This window comes from Hermetia illucens, chromosome 1, assembly GCF_905115235.1.
Source record: "Hermetia illucens chromosome 1, iHerIll2.2.curated.20191125, whole genome shotgun sequence".
Classification (NCBI taxonomy): domain Eukaryota; kingdom Metazoa; phylum Arthropoda; class Insecta; order Diptera; family Stratiomyidae; genus Hermetia; species Hermetia illucens.
The window spans coordinates 220,673,515-220,694,644 of record NC_051849.1 but is presented as its reverse complement, the minus strand read 5'-3'; the positions used below and the strand labels follow the sequence as shown (position 1 = coordinate 220,694,644).

The window sequence follows — 21,130 nt, the reverse complement described above, 5'->3', positions numbered from 1 at the left end:
ATTCACCGACTGATCACATACCCTCTTTCAGAATACGGTTTCAATAAGGAACGACAGTACATTATTGACACCGCTATTAAGAATGGGTATAGTTCTCAGACCATTGAGAAATTGATTGGAACCAAAGTCAGGCAACACAATAGGCATGCATATACAACACTATTTTCGCAGCAGAAGGAGGTAACCACCAGAGACGAATAAGTATCTCATATTCCTACCTATTTAACAACATCAGGAATTGGGTAAAGAAGTACCAACTGGAAATCGTAGGTTCGAGTCGATCGTCCACCTTGCGGAGTTTACTGGGAAGCGTTAAGGATCCTTTGGTAGCGGACGAAAAAAGCGGGATTTACCGAATAACGTGCAGCGACTGCAATAGAATATACATAGGACAAACGAAACGCCTGATAACGACGAGATTTAATGAGCACATCAAGGAAGCGGTAAATTGTGTTCGGAAACAAAAGCCGTCCATAAGGTCATCAGTGGCAGTGCACATACTCGAAGAAGCCCATATCATTCAACGCGATAACCTTGAACTCTTGCGGCATACAAACCGAACGACAACCTTGGACAATTTTTACAACGTCTTGCATATCGTTGGTGATGGCCAGGGCTCATTTTTGAACGAGTCAAACTGCGTTCCATGGATTATTTTTGCTGTCAGAAAAGAACACAAAAAAAAACTTCCAAATTATCGTATTCAAGGTGGCATTTCCATGGACTGATTGAGGTCGGACAACTGGCTGGCACCTGAAGAATTACTGTGGTAACCAACGAAATTCGATCCCAGGATAACCCAATTGACAGGTTCACGGTCAACCTTTTTTTGAAGAAAATTTAAAAACTAATAGCCGTTCTAAATCCTTTATCTTGGCGTTACCTAGAGGAAAATATTTGGGGCATCATCTGAAAGATTCTAGAAAGCGCCACCAAGAGACAATTTTATTCAGGGCTATGTCAACGCCAGGACATTTTTTCTAGGTGGACAATTCCTTACCAACTTAGAATACTCTATATAAGGGCGAATCTATGTAACGCCCCGCTTGTCATTAGACTCTTTAGATAGTTTGCCAGCCAGGCTAGAATTCTTGTCAACTTCAAGTTCAAGGATTCCACAAATTGCAAACTACCTACAACCAGCTTCAACACGTACTAAAGGAAATAGATAAAAAAAAGTCAAAATTGAAGGACTCACCAGTCCTTCAATTGAAATTTCTTCTTTGTATACTCCTACTCTGGTCGTGTAATATGCTTAAGTATATAAGGACATAAAACAAGTCAATTCGTTTAAAATAGAAGATTTAGTTTCACACCTACAGGACATAATCACATAATAAGATACACTCCAAAAAATGCGACCTTGTTATCAAAATCGACCAGTGAACGTTTCGCAATCACCAATTTCCCAACAACTTCCTTCTCTTCCTTTCCAAACTCTGATTATCTCGACTAATTGAATTTTCTTCCACTTTTTGCTTCTCATTTCCTGTGTTCCACCTTTGCCTTCACGTCCTCCTGCTTCTTATCTCCATCATGGTCGTAGAATTGGAACTGGCTTGGATCAACTATGCATATACGACCAAGTTTTATATCTGTAACTTCGTTATCCTGAATCATACTTCATTATCATTACCTTGGAAATCATCTTGCTTTTACAGCAGCTATCTGATACCCAGAATGAAGGACAAAGAAAATTTCGTCCTTGCTTCGAATCTGGATTACTCTAAATTCATCAAGATATCTTTTGCACGTATGAACACCGATGTCGACAGTATAGTCGCCGAATTATTAAAAATCTTAGGCAATACAATAGAAATTATGAAGAGAATATAGATCCAATTCGCATCTTAAGTGTAGGTTTTGTCGCCATGGAATCTCGTCCTTGGCGAAATATTGTTACTTGTATTAGCCTAGGCCTAGAATTGTATCTTTTGTCTTAGCAATATTGATGCCATTATAAGCGTTCAATGGGATAATTTGCTTTTCAATAGATATAAAAGGCATAGAATTTCGATAAGCGCTCCAAGACGATGGGAAGATTATGAATGAAAATTTCACAAGGCCAATTTTCAAGGACTCTGTACTCAGCGCATTTCACATTCCTGACGATATCCATTCAGATTTCACACTTTTCCAACACAGTTTCATCAATTATAAAAGAGACCGAGATAAATATTGACTGTGACATAACATAGCGTGAATTGTCGAATGGCCTTTTCCGGAAAATCAAACCTAATGTGTTCAGCCTTGCTTCCATCATTTTCACCGTCTGATGAGGATAATATATTTTTTCTGGGTCATTCATCATTTATTGATGACATATTTCGTCCTTGAATGGCTTTTTGCAATGTGACTTGAAGTCTCCTTCTCACTTGTGATTTTTACTAATACTTTTGGCACGTTAAATGGTCCATTAAGGATAATTAATAAAGTCTCCTGCATCATAACTGATATGTCAATGTCATTGGAGCCTACATAGCCATATTCAAGTAAAATATATTTGCGGTAATATCTGTGTTCCAAATATAACAATTATCGATGACCTTGCAGAAGTGTTTGTAGGCTCCTTAGTTTACTTTTCAGACAACCATCACACTGATTATGAGTCTTAGAAAGAGAATATTTTCCTTGTTCCTTTTTGGAGAAAAATTATTCACAATGCCCGATAGATAGTCGCCAATGCCAGGGAAAGCCTTCTCGAAGTGAGCTACTTAGAAAGCCCTCTTGTGGCCCAGTTATTAGTAGCAGACCTCCTTGAGTTTCGTGCTCAAAATTGCAGAAGAGAACCTCTTGAACTGGAAGAGGATTTCCACTTTCTTCCATCCGGAGGCTGACCATTTAGAGGAGTAGATGCCTACCTTTTCAAAGGTGGTGGAACTGAGCCCCTGGAGAGCTACATTGAAATGCCCATTCTTCTCTGGCTCTCTCCCTCTGTATTCTTGCCTAGTAAAATTTAAGTATATTATTCGTGACTTCGTGGTTTCTTTCACATAGGGTCCCATTAAAGAATAATTTCCATGACCTTGAACCAAAACCATTTTTCTAGTTCACTCAACGATAATTCCACTGTAAGTTGGATTAGTATTGTCATCACCTCATTTGGGGTAATCACTTATTAGGACATTGCTTGAGCTATTTTGGGCACGTTGAAGTGTTGACTAGAAAACACATAATTGGGTGTTATTAGTGAATAAAGTATTCACTGTCCAACAAACACAATAAAATGGAAAGCAAGCAGGCCGTCGAAGCTCCTTGTGACCATGTCCTATGTCAACATCCATTAATTTAAGTTGGCTTGCACACAAGATAGCCAGGACTCTTTCAAAGAAGTCACTGAGTCATAGAGCTGGCGTGTCAACAAGTTGATTGCTAGCTGCCATAGCACATTGAGACACACATAAGTACGTCTAAGGAAACGCGAGAACCATATAAAATTTATATCGCATCCGCCACCATTTCTTCATGTCCTCGCCCTGGAAACTTGGCCATATACTATCCTCGCTACATACAATTGTGCATCACGGTCAACTACGTGACTTTTGCGGATGACTTCATTTCCCATACATTACATATGGACGAGGGGATTATATAATCCGTATATATATATATATTCGTGCTCACAAGTTCGAAGAAAAATTCATTAAACTGAAGCCAAGCCGATATATAAGTCCCTGGGGGAGAGTCGTTATTACCCTTCGGTATGTCATTCAGCTCTTAGAAAAATTACATTTCAAGGAGGCGAAATAAAAATTCAACCTTGGAAGAACGCAAAATTTTTTTTTTTTCCAAATTTCCACTTAAAACGAGGACACGATTTCTACTTGCATTTTTCACTTGTGAAAATGGGTCAACCTTTAGCCTTTTTCGGGTCGCACGAGCGGTGTATGAAAAATGACCGGGCGGGAGACGAATAAGGGAAAATATTAAATTCAACATTTATTTGGAGCAGGCAAGAAAAATCCCTTGACATATTTTTGTGAGAAATAGAAATTGTAAAAGTTTACAATTCGATTTAGAAGAGATGTCCAGACATTCATCAAACGACGTTTGAAAGTTTTTTCAAAGATGCACCCACCCATATTGCAACACTTTTCAACACGGTGTCTGGTCACGTAGGACATAAAAATTTTTATGGCGACCTTCCATTGTGACTAGTCAAAGGATTATGTTGTGATAATGGACTTGAATACTTGTTAATGCGATTAAAGATGTTCAGAAACTTAAAGACGGAAGCGTAATATCGCTATATATATATTTTTGTATGACTACAAAAGAAGAGCCATCCTCACTGGACTACTGAGGTTAAGCGTTGTTGGGAGTTGCTGGTAGTTCGCTGGGGGCTCGCGTAGGCATAGATGAAGGTGCACAGAGTAGAACACTATAAAAAAAACCTAACGCGCAAGGAATGAACGCGGAAGGATCATCTCTGGGCGGACTCGGAGATCTACGCCACGAGCCGCCCCTGTCTTCCTTTCTTCTTCATGAGGGGGCTAGATGATACAGTAGCCCACTCCAACCTAATCGTTTGCCCCCTGCCGCTTTAAACATGATGGGGGGAGGGGAACCCTAAATAAATGGGAGGACCGACGCTTCCCGAGAGAAGGTTGGGGAGCAATAAGAAAACTTCTTTTTTTGGTGATTTATTTTAATATTCCTTATTTAAGGAGTCCATCCTCCTGTCAAACGATAGACTTGTGTTTTTCACTTGGCCAATTTTCGCCAATTGCAAACGGGTGTCTTTTCTAGCACTCATAAAACTTGAAATCCACACATTATACCTAAATGAATTCTGATCTTTTTCCCGAGCAGAAAAGACTTCAGTCTTTACAAGTTTCGACGTAACCCACTTCAAGGCCCGGGCACATACCGCACTTTTTCAACCTTCCTGTTCTCCTCTTCGTCTCCTATTTGTCTCCTCTTCTTTTCAAAAAGTCAATTCCCAGCCAGGTTGCGCGGCCAAGCAGAGCAGGGCGCCACGCGAATAAATTTCCCTTCCGTAACCGAAGTCGGTAGATTCAAATTTGAACTTTCGAAGTTTAATTTCAAATTGGAATATTCGAACCTCAAAAGCGGCCAGGAAAATTATGTCGGCGTAATAAGACATGTAACCATATTTTGGATAGAGGGTACTGAAATGATGGTAAGGATGGAATCTGTTATGGATTTCGGCCTCTGGGATTAGGACACGCGGCTTTCACAGACCCAACCGCACTATGACCAAAAAGATGGACTTATGTACTAGGCGAACCTAAAGAGCCACTTTTCGTCGTTTTTAAGATTGATGGGGTATAGCTCTAATAGAGGCAATCAGTCCAAATAGTCATTGTCAGCAGAGCCATTATAAATTCTGGAAACAGCTGCCTGTATCCACCAATAGCCTTTTCTGTCGAGGTACCCCAGAATCATACTCTATTATCCAGCCGGAAAAGTGCTCGAGAAGCTCATCAGGGGTAGACTCGCTGAAGCGATCTGTGCTGCCGGGGACTTATCCGCAAGGCAGTTCGGGTTTAGAACAGGAAAATCTACAGTGGATGCTGTTATGGAGGTCGTAGATGCGTTTAATCGAGCCGGGGCACATAGCCGCCGATCTCGACGGATAGTGCTCCTCATAACGCTTGATGTCAGAAATGCCTTCAATTCCGTAAGATGGACAGATATGCTAGGCACACTAGAAAACACCTTTCACGTGCCATGCCACCTCTTGCGGATATTGAGGGATTATCTGAAAGACCGCTCCCTGCTCTATGAGACACTAGAGGGCCAAAGGAGGATGGAAATCACGTCGGGAGTAGCGCAGGGATCCATCCTAGGGCCGGACCTCTGGAACGCTTGCTACGATAGTCAGCTGAGATTCGATATGCCCGAAGAGTCGCGCCTGGTCGGTTATGCAGACGACATTGCGGCACTTGTTGCCGGACGCACTGTTGAACAGGCGCAAAGCAGACTTGGCATGTTGATGCGACGGGTAAGCGGATGGATGACTGCTCACGGTTTCAATCTTGCGCTAGAAAAAATCGAAGTAGTCATCCTGACCAGAAGGAGAATCCCAACCTTGCGTCCCATATCAATCGGCGAGTTGACCATAGAGTCAAAACCAATGATTAAATACCTTGGTTTAATGCTCGATTCGAAGATGAGCTTCTTCGCGCAAATCAAAGCAGCCGCGGACAGGACTGCAGCAGGAGTCGCGGCCTTGAGTCGGCTAATGGCGAATGTCGGGGGCCCTATATCAACTAGGAGACGTCTCCTCATGGGAGCAACGCAGTCCGTCCTTCTCTATGGTGCGGAGGTATGGGCTGATGCCCTTGACAAGGAGGTGCATCGTAACCGCCTCGCTCAAGTGCAGAGGCGAGGAGCTTTCCGAGTGGCGTCTGCTTATCGCACCGTCTCCGAACCAGCTGTGATGGTGATTGCGGGAGTGATCCCCGTTGCCCTCCTTGCCAAGGAGCGCAAAGCTATCTATCGCCGTAAGGGCGAAAACTTAAGAGAAGTGGTTGCCCGTGAAGAACGTCAACGTATTCTTAGCGAGTGGCAACTTTCTTGGCAAAATGGGCCAAGGGGCAAGTGGACTGCGCGGCTCATCGACAAATTAGACCCATGGTTGAACAGAAAGCACGGTGAGATTGATTACTTCCTTACTCAACTTCTAAGTGGACATGGAGGTTTTCAGTGTTACCTGCACAGGGTTGGGAAGGCGTGATCTCCTGATTGTGTGTTCTGCAATAGAGTGGCAGATGACGCTGAACACACCTTTTTCTCTTGCGAGAGGTGGGACGGCCTCCGCCAGCAACTTTATGCAGACACAGGGGAGCTCTGGCAGCTGGAATCGTATTGCGCATTATGTTCGGGCTCTTCTTACTACGAAGAAGATTGAACTCGATCGGCAGAGGGATTGGACAGTAAGGGGTTCCCTGTACTAACAACAACTCCCTTCCTACCCTCCCCTCCCGTTGGTGAAAGCAATTCCCTGACTTGAAGGCTCCCAAAGCCGGGAGAGCGGTAGGGCTAGCCCGAAGTAATGTGTCAAACGGTTCCAGGCTAGTTCTCTGATGACAGGGAGGTGTTTAGTTGGTAGTCCGCCAGCGTGCTGTTGCGGGAGTGCCTCAATTGTGAATGTCATATAATTCAGGCATATTCTCAAAACAGAACCGCAAAACGTGCAAGGAAGCAAGCATCATTTATAACCCTGGCAACTGAAAATTTTCATCACATATCATTTCCTAAATCCACGTGCTTCTCATCCACGTGCTCTGCTATTCTTTTCCCATAATCCGCCAGATAATTTTAATTCCTTCAGATCAAAGTACGATTACATGAATTCCTTAAATTTCTCGTCCACTCGAATTTCACGAAACTCGTGAAATTATAAGCTTCTCGGTTATCACTCGTGCGTAAAGGCGGGAAAAATGTTTAAGAAAAGTTTAATATTTGTTGAATTCTTGTGGCAAATTTCTCTTGGCTTCTAAAAATCGGGGGGCAGTCACCCCCGCAATGCAAGCAGGCATCGAGTGATGACGTTGGTATTTTCTTACAGGTCTATATATATATATTTCGCTACCAAAAGAAACAGCCTCATATGTTCCAATTATGTTATTTTCACAGGGCTGTCAAGAAAATTTCCAATCAGAGGCAAATCACCCTCGCATTCCTCAGGGAGGGTTGCAATAAATACCGCGAGATAGCTAATGAAGTCGATTAGATATTCTGGTGAAGGTGAAGGTGAATTTACTTTCTACTTCCCAACACTGTTTTCTAGTCCAGTCTCTGCTCCCTAAAGCACCCTTCATTGCTGGGCTGTAATTGTACTTGTGACCTTACCACAGGTTCTTTTTAGGTTCTACTGAAGCCTTGAAGCTTTTTATAGATAATATTATAGCTTTTATTAATCTAAGGGACCGAATAGAAGGAACTTCGGGAAAATGATGTGTTAATATATTCTCGCCTTAATACGTCATAAAAGTGAAAATAGGCCTCAACCTTGCCTTGAAATCCTTTCACTTTTTCATAGGGTGTCTGAGATGATTTAATGAAAATATACCCATCTAATTAGGTCAACATGAACGGGAATATATGAATTTTATGGAGCACGTCTAACGCGGCCTCCCTTTACTTTCGCTTTTGTTCCTAAAAATTGCTTCGTTTCAAGGTTGCACGCGTACTATGGAGTTGCTTAGATTTCAAGGTGAAAATGATCACGTAGGTATCGTGTTACTTTCTCCCCTGAAATGGGAATAACAATATTGTCTTGGGATTTCCTCGTGTCGCGATGACTTGTGAAAATGTAGGCCAACTGGTATTATTTGAAGATGAAGATGATCTGTGGAAACACAAAACGGAATATTTAATGTCATTGTAGTCACGCAGCACTTGTTGCCGGTAAACTCCTGAATAATAATGTACGTAACCTTTCATTCAAGGACTCTTCTGAATGAATACTTATAGGCTTTGCGGTTTGATGCCTTGGATAGGTGAAAGTTTATCCTTTGATTTATGTTAAAATATAATTCGAAAGTAATTGGATGGTTTGAAATATTTACGTCTTATTTTTGCTAGCTGGCATTGAATAAATCGAATCAGCGCCATTTTGAATCCTACGATAATACTAATTATTCTGCAAGCGAGGGAATTGCCTTCAGATTGGTTTAGCGTGTAAGATTTATATGTAAATATTTTGGAAAAGTTTTTGTTTCATCCGAAATAAAGTGTATTGCAAGGATACATTTTTTAATTATTTTTTAATTTTATAATAAAAAAAATATTTAATTAATATTAAACTAAATTTCGGAGCAGACGGTTTTAATTCACAGAATCTCATAAAAAAATCAATCTGAAGTCGTTAAAGTATATTTAAAATGATATTATTTTTTTTAAACAAAACTCCAAACTTGTTAAAATGCTAATTTTATAAATAGACCCCAAGGAATTCCGCTCCTGAATTATAGCATTTATTGAAAACAAATGACCCTTTTATTCCAACTTAATTATTTGACACTCTGGTAAGATAAATTTAGAACCATTCCAATAAATCTGCTGCCCGCTATTCTCAAATAATGTTGATCGCAAGCCCATTTAGTGGGCGAGAATGAATAGTTTTCATGCTAAGGATTTTTCAAAAAAGCTGTTCTTAAATTTCCACACGAGAAGAATTCCATAAATTCCATCAGATTTGTACGCGTGTACATATCCAATCATCACCTCTTCCCCACAGTAGCGGATCTGACCGGTACGTCGACAAGCATTTAAATACCATCTCGTTCTAACTCCTCGACGACTGGGCGAAAATTATAACCATCACGAGGGCAAGACATTGTTGTCTCAAAGCCAGGGAACATAAAATTATACAAATAAAACTGACTTTCCACGATCATGCCGTACAGACTCTCCAATTTCCTCCAAAGCCATATATTCTAATCTAATCAGTCTTCATTCAAGTTAAAAATAATATTTTTCTAGATTCTTTCGCGGAGCCAGGCGCGACAAAATGGCAGTGTTGAGGTTAGAATAATGGCGCCATTTAAGCGTCGTCGACTGACGCCACAAACTTTCTGAGGGGATTCCGGATGATGACAATGATGATTTTTCAAAGTGATGAAAATTGGACGCTACATTTTGTGAAATTGAACGTTTTAATAATAAATTATATCATGACTTTGCTCCCTATTAGATTAGAGTGGGCACTGAATTCAGTTCTCATTTTTTATTTCCATTTTGAAATTTTTATTTTTTAATTTCCATTGGGTATGAGATAAAATAAAAATATTATTTTTAAATTGTAAACCTCTTCCTGTTTGATCTTATTTATGGTTGTCACAAAAAACACTAAAAGAAGAAATTATGAAATAGTTTCTAAATGATACAAGCTTCACAAATTTCATATAAAACAGAAGAAAAAAACGTGATATCACTAAAAATCAAAAATCCAAAGGCAAAAATCCCAATTAGTGTCTAGGAAGCGATTAAAGTATCTTTTCAAAAGAATCTCAAAGTTACGAGAATTCTGCCTTGACAGACATTTTCAAAACACTTGAAATATTTATATGATTCAGTGTTTCACGAAAAGGAAACACACCTGAAGCCGCTGAACCACGACAATAAAAGAATCTTCCCAGGAATCATAAAACTGGACTATTGCCAAAAAAGTTACTCAAAAGTAATAAAATAAAAATCCAACAGGCATGCTTCCTATCTAAATTATTATGTATTCCATTACATTGTTTACTATTTGTAATATTGATTGGAAATGTTTCTTCTTAATAACAAATCTCTTCTTTAATGTCCGCTTTTGATTCTAAAATTTCACATTTCTTAGTCATTGTTGCGTGGAATGATTAAACAAAGAATTGTGGAAAGTGTAGTGAATCATGATTCTGGTAAATGAAATTCTTTTTCTTATTCTTTTTATTTATTTCACTTTCCTTGAGTTTAGTGTTTTGTACGTTATTTTAGTGAAGAGACAAAAGATGTTTTCTTTTGCTGACATTTTGTTATGATTAGGGATGTGGTTAGTGGGCTGATGTCTGATGGGATTAAAAAGCATACGGGACCGAACTGCATTTTAGAGCTGAATGAATACGTCCGCATATTAGAAGTTATGAATTCGTTCATTTAATGAATCAAAAAATGAAATGTCCAGGGCAGAGACTACTCATCAGACGTTGTCTCACCTCCGCCCTGAGAGCAGCGTGAGCGAAAGAAGCGCCAGGTTGTAATCGTTCCATTTATATATAATCAAACAAACATATCCGCCGTCAGTTCAGACCTAAACCAGGTTGAAGTGGATTTTTTTTCCTGAGGATGCTGGACGTCCTGACTCCGCACCCACTTAATGACGAACCGAACAACTTGGGAAGCAACTTACGTACTCCCCTGTGGTCCACGGAATCCTCCAAGTTTCTCAAAAAGTTGATCGACAGTTTCATCCAGGGCAAAGGCAACTCATCACACGCTGCCTCACCTCTGTCCTGGGAGCAGCGTGACCAAAATGGGTTGTTTCTCAATTCTGAAATTAAATCTCTTCTCGTCAAAAGTCGTGATTTGAGGTATTTATATTCCCAAATATTGCAAACTTTCGAACAAATCAATTTCACATTTTTTCTCCATAACAAATAAAAAATTTGCAAATTTGAAATTTCGTAAAATTGTGCTAGAACCAGTTTTGTGGGGAATAGCAACCACACCTATGCCTCATTGTTTCCAGTTCACTGAAATGCGATTCAGGTCTCTTAGGACATCTCAAGATGCCCGCACTTCTCCTCCGCAGTCCTGTGCCAAGTGCTCTACACATCTACTCGTTACCCATCTGGCGTAACCAGCAATGAAATTGTTACCGCTCCTTAATGTATAACCTATACATTTCCCATCACATCGTGCCCGGGTGGCAGGCTTTTGTGCATTGTACGATGTCTAGTCAAATAAATTTACCTAATTTATTTAAAATAGTCAAAAACTTCACGCTAATTGAACACAGTTAAAATTTCAACAATGTTCTTAATTAATTTTTTAAGTAAGAATTTAGATATTCAAAATTTGCTGCCCAAAGGGACGAATAACAAGATTAGAGTGAGTGAGAAATGGCATCCTTGACATTTTTCAACCTGGTCTCCTGTCAGGGCGTCAGCTGTTTCCACGGCCGTTCAATGCGGCGCCAGAAGCGAATTCGCGGCGGCATTCAGGGTTCGCGCCTCCGTTGTGCCGCCACATCACTCCGTGCCCATCATAAACTAGGCGGATTCAGCGGAGCAAACCGACCACGTGATTCCGCCAATGGGGTCACTAAGTGAATCTGACGCTTTTCGAGCGCTTTTTTGCGACCACGGGCTCGTAGAAAGCTTTCAGCCTCGACAAGGAGAACCGCTTGGGTCCACCTCGGATGTCGAGCTTGAATGAATGCTCGCCTCGTCCCAGAACCCTAACGGGGCCCTCGTATGGTGCTTGCAGCTGCCTCCCAGAAGCGTTCACCCGAATGAGGACATGTGAACACGTCTCGAGGTACCTGGGGGTGTTGATCCCCGTTGTCGCGTATCGAAAAAGTGGAGTCGGTCTCAGCTTCAAAACCGCGTCTCTGAACAGACGTAGCATGCCAGGGTCGCTTAACTCCGCTCTGATGTCCAGCACAGGGTCGGCGGGGAAGCGCAGAATCTCCCCGTACAATATCTCCCGGGGGCTTTTGCCTTTATGGCACTTTATACAATTTGGAAATTTTTGCCATTGCCATTGGTTTCTTCTGATCTAATTTCATCTTTCTACTGAGGCTGACCAGACCAATGCTTTAATTCACCAACAGTTGTACGATCAACGGCGTTAGTTGAAAATTATAAAATTTACCAGGGGTTTTATACCTTGCAATAACTGACGATTGCCTTGTCTTGACCTGTCTTTCAAAATGATGCTCATAGTCTTATCTACTCCAATTCATTGGAATCTAACTGCCTGCCAATTCTTCTTCTTTTAAGGCGTTACAGTTCGATATCGGCCTTTGGCCTTCTGAAGTCGCCGCTTCCACTTTTCTTGACAAGCCATAGCGTCCTCCAATTTCGATATCCGAACAGGGTATAACTTGCGTTTCTTTTAACTCGCTCCCCACCCCCCCCCCCACTCCCCCCAATATTTCACCCCCTTCCCTTTGGCACTATAGTCTCATCTAGGTCAATTGGCAGGAGCGCAGTTTCCTTCATCGTGATTTAAGGTTATCTGGTTCCCTTCTTTGATGATGCATATACTTTCCCCTCTATCCGAAAGGTGTGTTTTTCGCCTCCGTTTTATAATATCCACGTTGTCCATCGTTACGGTATGTCCCTCTTCCACCATGTGCCTTGCTACCATTGACTTAATGTTTCGATGGTCGTCGCTTTTTCTTTTAATGTATTCTCTAATATGTTCCTCGAATGTTGTGGTCACTAACCTTTTAGTCTGCCCAATATACACTTTTTCACATTCTGGGCAGCTGACCGTGTAAATTCTGCTCTTCTCTTCTTTTTAAAGTTTTGTGTAAAACAAAACCTTATTAAGATTGATTCCCTGTCTGTCTGTCTGTCTACCACATGCATTTTTCTCCAAAATGGCTAAACCGATTCGAACAAAATTTGGTTGATAGATGGAAACTATAAAATTCCACGTATACAGCGAGTGACATAAATTTAGGTGGAATTTAAAGGGGGCTCCCCATACATGCAAAGGCGGGATTCAAAAAAATTTTTCACTGAATATAGTCGTGTAGGGTATCAAATGATATTAGTTGCAACTGATATTAGTTTCGCCGTGAATTGCAAAGTGCTCGAGTGAGGAGTCAAAATGTACACATTTAAAGTCAGACAGGGCTCATTTTCGGAAACTACGCAACCTAAAAATCCGAAAATCAGAGTGGTGCGCTAAGATGAAATCTAGGCCTCAAAATATGTCCTATTCCGATATCTGCTCAAATAAACTTACTAATAGCATAATGCCAACTTTTAGAAACCCCCTTAAATTCACTCCAGGACTTCCAAATTGTGTACCACCATAGAAGACAATATTTCCTATATACGTGCCAATGAATCGCCACTTCATCTAGGTCGCATTAATGCGTGAAGCAATTTCAAAACGCAGTTCTTCACTAGCTGTTAACATTAACACGAAATATTTAATTCGCTCAGTTCTGGGCAGGTTATTGAAGCTGACAGCACTGAGCTATTTAAATATCTGGAGTCAATGCTGTCAGCCAATGGAGAACTGCGTTATGCTTCTCACATATGGAAACACAAAACCTTTTATACGTAAAGCGTCAGGCTTCCGGTTTCCCGACTTATCTATGGTAAAACCTAGTTTAGTCCTCAGTTGTCTGTTTGCGCTTTTACCAACTACTTCGATGATGTTTTTTAAAAATGGATTTCTTATTTTGTTCGTTAAGGATAATAATATAATACTCATTCTGATAAGTGGATTATACCTTTTTTTTCTGTTCGAAAAGTGTTGTGAGTTGGTCCGAATTCATTCTACTATATCCATTTTTCACCGCAGTGTCTTTTATGTAGGTTATTTCCTTTTTGAAGCGCTCCTCCGTCAATGATATCACTAGTAATCTGTCTACCATACTGTGGTAAGCCGCGATTTTCTGCCATATGTGTGAGGTCCACGGTATGATAAGCTGTGTCTGAGTTTTCTTTCTGAATATATCGAACATGAGTTTATTGTTGTTTCTTATTATTGATAGGTTCGGAAACGCTATTCGTTGCTCAATAAAAAATATACAGAGTAAGGAAAAAAATCTAGTGCTTTTCTTAATCTATAACTTTCAGGTTAACCAACAAATTCTAAACTGGCGATTTCCGTCAATTCCACAAAAGTGTTAAAACTTCTTCCAACAATATTCCATCCTATTTTAAGTTCGAAAAATCTAAACTTTCTTTAAACTCGATAATTGCATCCAAAACTTTCAATTTCGATTTCAGTAAGTAAACTGGTACTATACGTTTTGATCGAGGCGTTAAAGTTTCGGTTGTTACCAGTTGACACTACTTGTGAGCCCTCTATCTATTATTCCAACTTTCTATCTATTATTCTAACGAATGAAAATCTGTTTTGAGGTCATTATGTATTATTTTGTTTTATTTACACAGTTTGGTGCAAATATAATCAAATACTTCAGCTTTTTATTCTTCCTCTAATCTTCGTAGGAACTTTTATAAGATAGCGCCCAATGTGGGTACCAGTCCCTTACATTCACTTTTATACATTTATGCTTTAGTAATATAGCAAAATTATTTACACATCTAAGATTCATAACAGACATCTGAAAAAAATAACCCCCTAAGTTTCGAGGAGTTAAAAACTGCTTCCCTTCTCAAATATCAAAGTCAAATCTTTTCCCTAAAATTCTCCTCATAGAACGGTAACAATTTCCACACTTGAGTGAGTGATGAATCCCCATCGACTTCATTCTTAATTGAAAATCAATTATCGATTTAGCATCGCGTTGATAATTCCACAACGCATTATCTAATACAACGAAAAATTCAAGGAAAATCTAAGCATGCTTTTACTGCTATCCCCATTCATTGAATGTTGGGGGCACTAGTCCCAGAATTAATAAATATTTATATTCTCTTAAATAATTTCTTTCCATTCCCGGGCTATTTACAATGAAATATATGTATATGACTCACCTCAAAGTAACATTTAATAAATATTCAAGGTTAATAATCTCACACTAGAAAATTACAACACAGATTTTCAGCTTCTTTCCGTTCAATGAATTCTCGCAGATATCCATATAGTATACAATATCGTTGCTATGCTATGCTATTAAACCACATGCTTTACACCTGATTCTTTTAGCCTTGGTGATCTTACATATGTGATCCGCACTAGCAGCAGATGGAGAAAATAGCGAACCGAAAATATGTATATCAAAAGATTTAAATGAAGAAGCCACAATAAGAACCCATACATCACCCGAAATATTCCAACCCCCAGAAATTAATTATAAACAATACAATCATATATTTTTCATGTTTTCAAGGAGGTCTTTTATATTTTGTCTATGAGTACCTTTTGGTTTTTGTTTGTAGTAATATTATTTGTTTACTTTCCACTGGAATCTAATATGTATCTACGACATACGAGTATACAATATATTCAATTATAAATAAGATGGGAGGATAAAAATTAAGGCACTTCAAATGGTTTTGAATCGTCTAAACTCTAAAGAATTCCTTCAAGTTCATTTCGATAGATTTGGCCAATCCTGGGGGCCATAAACAATCTTCACCTTATCGTTTCATTAACAAATTTTAATGGAACAATCGCACCGTTCTTTGACCTGAAATTAAAAAGCTAATTCTATGCATTAATCCTGCCAGATCAATCTCGTTCCACCCACATTCCCATTGTAGTAGGAATTTGCATATATTGTCCATGAACAATGCAAATTTTCGATAAACACATCCCATCTCCATGATCAAATTTGGTGAATGGATAAGATTTTCATGACCACAAGTGTCGATTGTTATGATTACTCAAGGAAAACCATTAAAATTACTCAAAGCATATGTGCTTGTAAATTCCGCAGGCATATGGTTTATTTGTTTGTTTAAGATCGCGTTTTGATACATATGCATATCTACATGCTATACATCAGTTTGATGACGATATATATATATATATATTAGTGAATTTCCTTTTACTGTATCATTAATAATATCCCAACAAACAAAAATGGCATAACTTCAAAAGAAGTATAACTGGGTTAATTGGTTGAATATGCATTATTTTCGTAACCATGAAATAAATCAATGACAAATTTCCAATATTTTTTAAAAAGATTTTGTTACTAAAACATGTTTTTATGCTTTTTACAGTTACGATGAAAACGGACGACAAAAACACAGTACCAAAAGTACGGATCGCCGTACTAGGCAACGTAAATGTTGGAAAATCAGGTAATTAAAATACAAATTAACACCAGATAAATATATAAACACTTGGAAAATCCGAAATATGTAGGGAAAAGCAATCTTGTTAAAAATGGATTTATATGCATCTTCTTGTTCTTAAAAATAGTACTAATTAAACAATTTCTTTTTCGCATAATATTTATTTTAAATTTGCCCCAATTTTTCTATAAAAAAGAAATAATGTTTTCTGCAGCAAATATCAATTTACATCAACATTTTGCCCACTTTTAATTAACACTAATGTGGAACCTTGGTCCTTATTTGAGGTTTATATAAGCGAATGACGAGATTTCTTTGTTTCAAACAGAAACGTGATCTCTGACACGAAGATTTGCTTGAGATTTCAATTTTATTAGCAAATAAAATAAATACAAAATTGAGCAAATATCTTTCTATTCAGATGTGAGAATTATAAATGGTTTGTAGCTCAGATAATTATTTTGAAATACAAACAATTATCATGTGCTCAGATCTTACTATATCGGATTGAAACAAAAATAGGCAATAGGTAGGGGGAGCATACTCGGATATTTTAGTCACTCGGGATTTTACCTTGAAATTAATTATTTGTATCTAATATCATCTGACATCATGAACTTTAAGATTTGATATTTTTAACCGTCGAAGGAAGGAAGTTGAATAGGAACTTGACCCCATACGTAAATGTTGCATGCTTCCATACTTAGATATCCAACCCACCATGCAAATGCACACCACATAAATTCTCCTGGTGAAGTTTACGCACTTGCGTTAGTCCATACACACCCGTATATATGTAGATACTAGATACAGTACTATATTCAATCATAACTGAATTACATGAATCCTTGAATAATTTCCATTATACTGACTTAGTTGGGTACTACCTTCCCGGCCTACGCACCTTTGTATTATGGTATTTATAGGACCGAGCTGTGGTAGGTTTCCTTACAATGCGAATGAGGTAAATTCAATCTTTACGGTGCAATCTGGTGGAAGCCTGGGGAGTGCGACGAAATAATAATGCTATATGACCTCATACTGACCTTTCCGTTCAATATAAGGAAATTCTAAAGAAAAAATACAAGGATCCACAGTAGTAAAGAGAATGAAAATTAGGCGACAGTTCGATCCGCTTATGTGTCGATTCGTTTAAATGTGGAGTCTTGCGTAGTTTTGATTTTACTGAGGTAAACGTATAAGAAAAGTTTTGTTCTTAGTAATTTGATTGGAGGCGGACAATTGAGATTTTATTATTGCAGTTTTATGGTTTATTCAATGAGAATATCGATTATGAAGCTTGGGTATATTTTCGAATTGTAAGGTTGAGGTTCACTTTGCATGGAGTGGAAAGCCGAACCCCATTTTTGAAACGGTGGTATGCTTTTAAGATGGATAATTATTTGGTATAGTAAAAACGATACTATTCATTAAATAAGGAGTCCGGCAAAATAAAGCAAAAACAAATCGGAAAGAGGATTGAAAGGGTGGCGAAGACAACTATAGTTTCCATGGGAGAGGCAACTCATCTGACGCTGCCTCACCTTTGCCCTGAGAGCAGTGTGACCAAAGCGGCTCGGAAGATGCGAATTATATTCAACGTAAATCCGCCCACAATTCAGGCCAAAACTTGGCCGGAGCTACACAATTTCTGTTTGATTGGGGTGCTACAAACCCGAAGTCGTCTTCGCCCCTCTTTTAATTTTTGAACCTTGGGTGTTAAACCCAAAAAGGAGGAAGCCGTGGACCATAAAGAGTGGGAGCAAGTTGCACTCCATTTGGTCCGGCCCGGCATCAAGTGGATGCGGAGTTAGGACTCCCCAATCCATAAACAAAAACCAAAAAAGAAATCTCGGAATTCCAGACAAAAAATGTTTTCAATGATACGAAAAGATTGGTTTTTTGATTCGGAACAACCTTATTGTTCGATTTTATACGCAGCCAGTTGCTCCCTTCTTCAGTGCTTACAAGTTAAGCGGGGGGTTACGGCTTGTACGGCGGAAAAAAGAGACTTCTTCAAAAATTTTTTTACAAGGTACAGGCAATGCATATCAAATGAAACGTAAATATATATTTCGGGAGCGACTTATCCAATTCATCAGTACAAAGCTAGGAACAGTCGCTCCCGAAATATATTTATTACCCTTTAAAACCAAAAATTGTAGCTTAGAGAAAGGTACCGTGTTAAGCTTATAAAAAAACTCCACATCGCTTTCTGATGAATTATGCATTATCATGACAGGATCCGTGCAACCGATTTTAAACTATAACCGTCATCGTCTTTGAAAACTTGAAGTGTGAGAAAATCGCTTTAAAGTTCAACAGTTCAGACGGAACGACCCAGATTTTCGAATGGTTAAAATTTCTTTAGTTTTGCTTCAATCGCTCTAAAAATTTGGCACAAAAAAGTAAAAAAATATGGGAGAAAAAATTCCAAGACCATAACCACCCCGCGCCCCCTCCCCCCCCCCTTAAAGCAGCCTTTGCGGCTATTTTTATTTGAAAAATTGTCCAGATTATATTGCAAAATAATTAGTCTGTCAATTTAAATATATATTTAAATATCCCAAGAAATTAGGCTCCATTTAATCCTATTTTCCATCGGTAGCCCGGAGATTTCTGAACTTTCTATGTAATGGTTCCTGCTTACCATATGCTTGGCTACTACGGATTTTATTCCGCCCGCGGCTCGTCCTTCCTTCAATGCAACCCGTGCTTCCCTTATATGTTCTCTGATCCTGGTAGCCGCCAATCTTTTAGTTTGTCCAACGTAAACCTGGTCGCATTCCGGACAATCGATTTTGTCGATCCCACTCCTGTCAGTCTTTTGGGGAATCCAGTTTTGTATTTGCTATTGTTTCGTGCTTGTAGGCATCGGCATTAAGCTGTTTTTTCCATTAATTTTTTAATGTCACGCGTTGTCCTTGAGTAAATGTAGAGGAATCGATTTCTGTCTGTTGCCTTGCCTTTCATCTCGTTAAATGCTTCACTGTTTTTTCCTTGTATCTGCTAATCTTAGCGGTGCTGAGGATATATTCTTCTTTCTTTTTCGAAGTGTTGCTCACTTAGCGGGGCCGCATACATTCAATAGATCATGGAGTTGAAGAAGGTCATTTTGTGACCCCATGAATAGTTAGAAATTATCGGGATGGTTTGTTGAGTGATTTTATGAGGATATCAAACCCTACCTTCCTGTCCCTGTTTATTATTTTAACATCTAAAAAAGCAAGCTGTGATCCACTTTCGTCTATATTGTGAAACAAATCTCTCTCTCTTTTTGATGTTGTTGAGATTTGCCAACACGAACTTTGCGTCTGTCTCTTGACCAGGGCAAGGGCATCATCCACATATCTTACCCAATAAAGAAGGACTTCCATTTTTTCATGAAGATTTCGCTGAGTAGTGAGCACTGAAGGGGGGGGGGGGGATTACCCATTGTACCTCCTGAGGCTGTATAAACTACCTCTATACATCTTGGCGGACTTCCTTCCTCCAATTAGGCGAACCTTCTCTCTTCAGAAGGACCTCTTACAGGTAGCAAAAGCATCTCTTTTATATTGATGCTAGGGAACAAAAGTTTCACATTGAAGGAAACTAATATTTGGCGGTTCGCAATTTCCTTCAGATTTTCTCGGCTCCGAAAGATGAGCTCTTCCCTGCCTTTCACGCGTAATTGCTTTTGAGCTCCAAACTGCTTAGACTCGAAACCAGCCATTTTACTAGTTTCTGAGGTGCCGTATTTCTTGTTTCATTTCCAGGTTTGTGAACTTTAGTTAAGCCCTTGATCCTTGAAAAAGTTAGGTTGGACACACGCAACATCGTTAGGTTTCCAATGACACCTTGACATGAGGATATAGTCTTAACATTTTTTTCCATATTTTTTTTTTTTTAATTTTGTTTTTAAATGCTCAACCAATTTCTATAACGACTGGAGCAGTCATGAGTTGCAGCCACTACCTCAAAACAACTTGTTTTGGAGAGGGGAGATTTGCTACCAACGGCTCAAATTTTAATATTTGTCGCTGAAATTTTCAGCAAATATTCGTATCATTTTATTCTATAAAATTTACAACATCCGGGCATTTTTTTTTAAAGAGTGTCTGTTTGACACCGTATAGACCGTATCGCCCCCCACTTCCAACCTTGTTCGCTTTTTCCACTTGTTTAATCGATTCTGATAGTGGGTCTTTCTTTAGTTCATGGAAGTTATCATTGTTCAACTTTTCCATGACTGCTTCATCGTACTACTCCTTGTCCATTACTATAATCGCATCTCCCTTGTCTGTTTCTATGTGAAAACTGGTTTTTCCTTGAGACGACTGACGATGCTGGCTCCTTGGTTCCCCTTGTGGCCTGTTGGGCGGTACTGAATGACCACTTAGATGCCCACTATTATGTCTTGTATTGGGAATCTGCCTTCCTTGAGAGGGTACTTCAACCCCTTGTTGAGGAGGGCTAGTTCTTCCTCTGAGCAGTTTTCTTTGGACCTGTTTATAATAAAGTTCTTTATATGCTCGATATTATTATTTCCCATCTAAGTTTTTTGCCATGTTGAAGAGTTGTATGACCTTTAGTTTCTTTTTAAGTACGGCTCGTTTCCATTTCTTCTCGCATTGAAAAACCCTGTTTGCCTTGGCTGTAATCTCCACAACGGTGCCTTTACGTTTTTTCCCTTCATCAGTACCACAAGGAGACTTGTTCCCTTCATGAGTGCTACA

At 39.2% G+C, this 21,130-nt stretch overlaps 1 protein-coding gene across 1 annotated transcript in view; it reads left to right on the top strand.

Moving 5' to 3' along the window:
* Positions 1–21,130, top strand: part of LOC119646404 (ras-related and estrogen-regulated growth inhibitor-like protein) — a 102,835-nt gene that overhangs the window by 36,028 nt on the left and 45,677 nt on the right. Inside the window, exon 2 of the mRNA XM_038046848.1 lies at positions 16,338–16,418. Coding sequence (XP_037902776.1) covers positions 16,343–16,418 — 76 coding nt within the window. The 5' untranslated portion in view covers positions 16,338–16,342. The remainder of the gene's footprint in view (positions 1–16,337; positions 16,419–21,130) is intronic.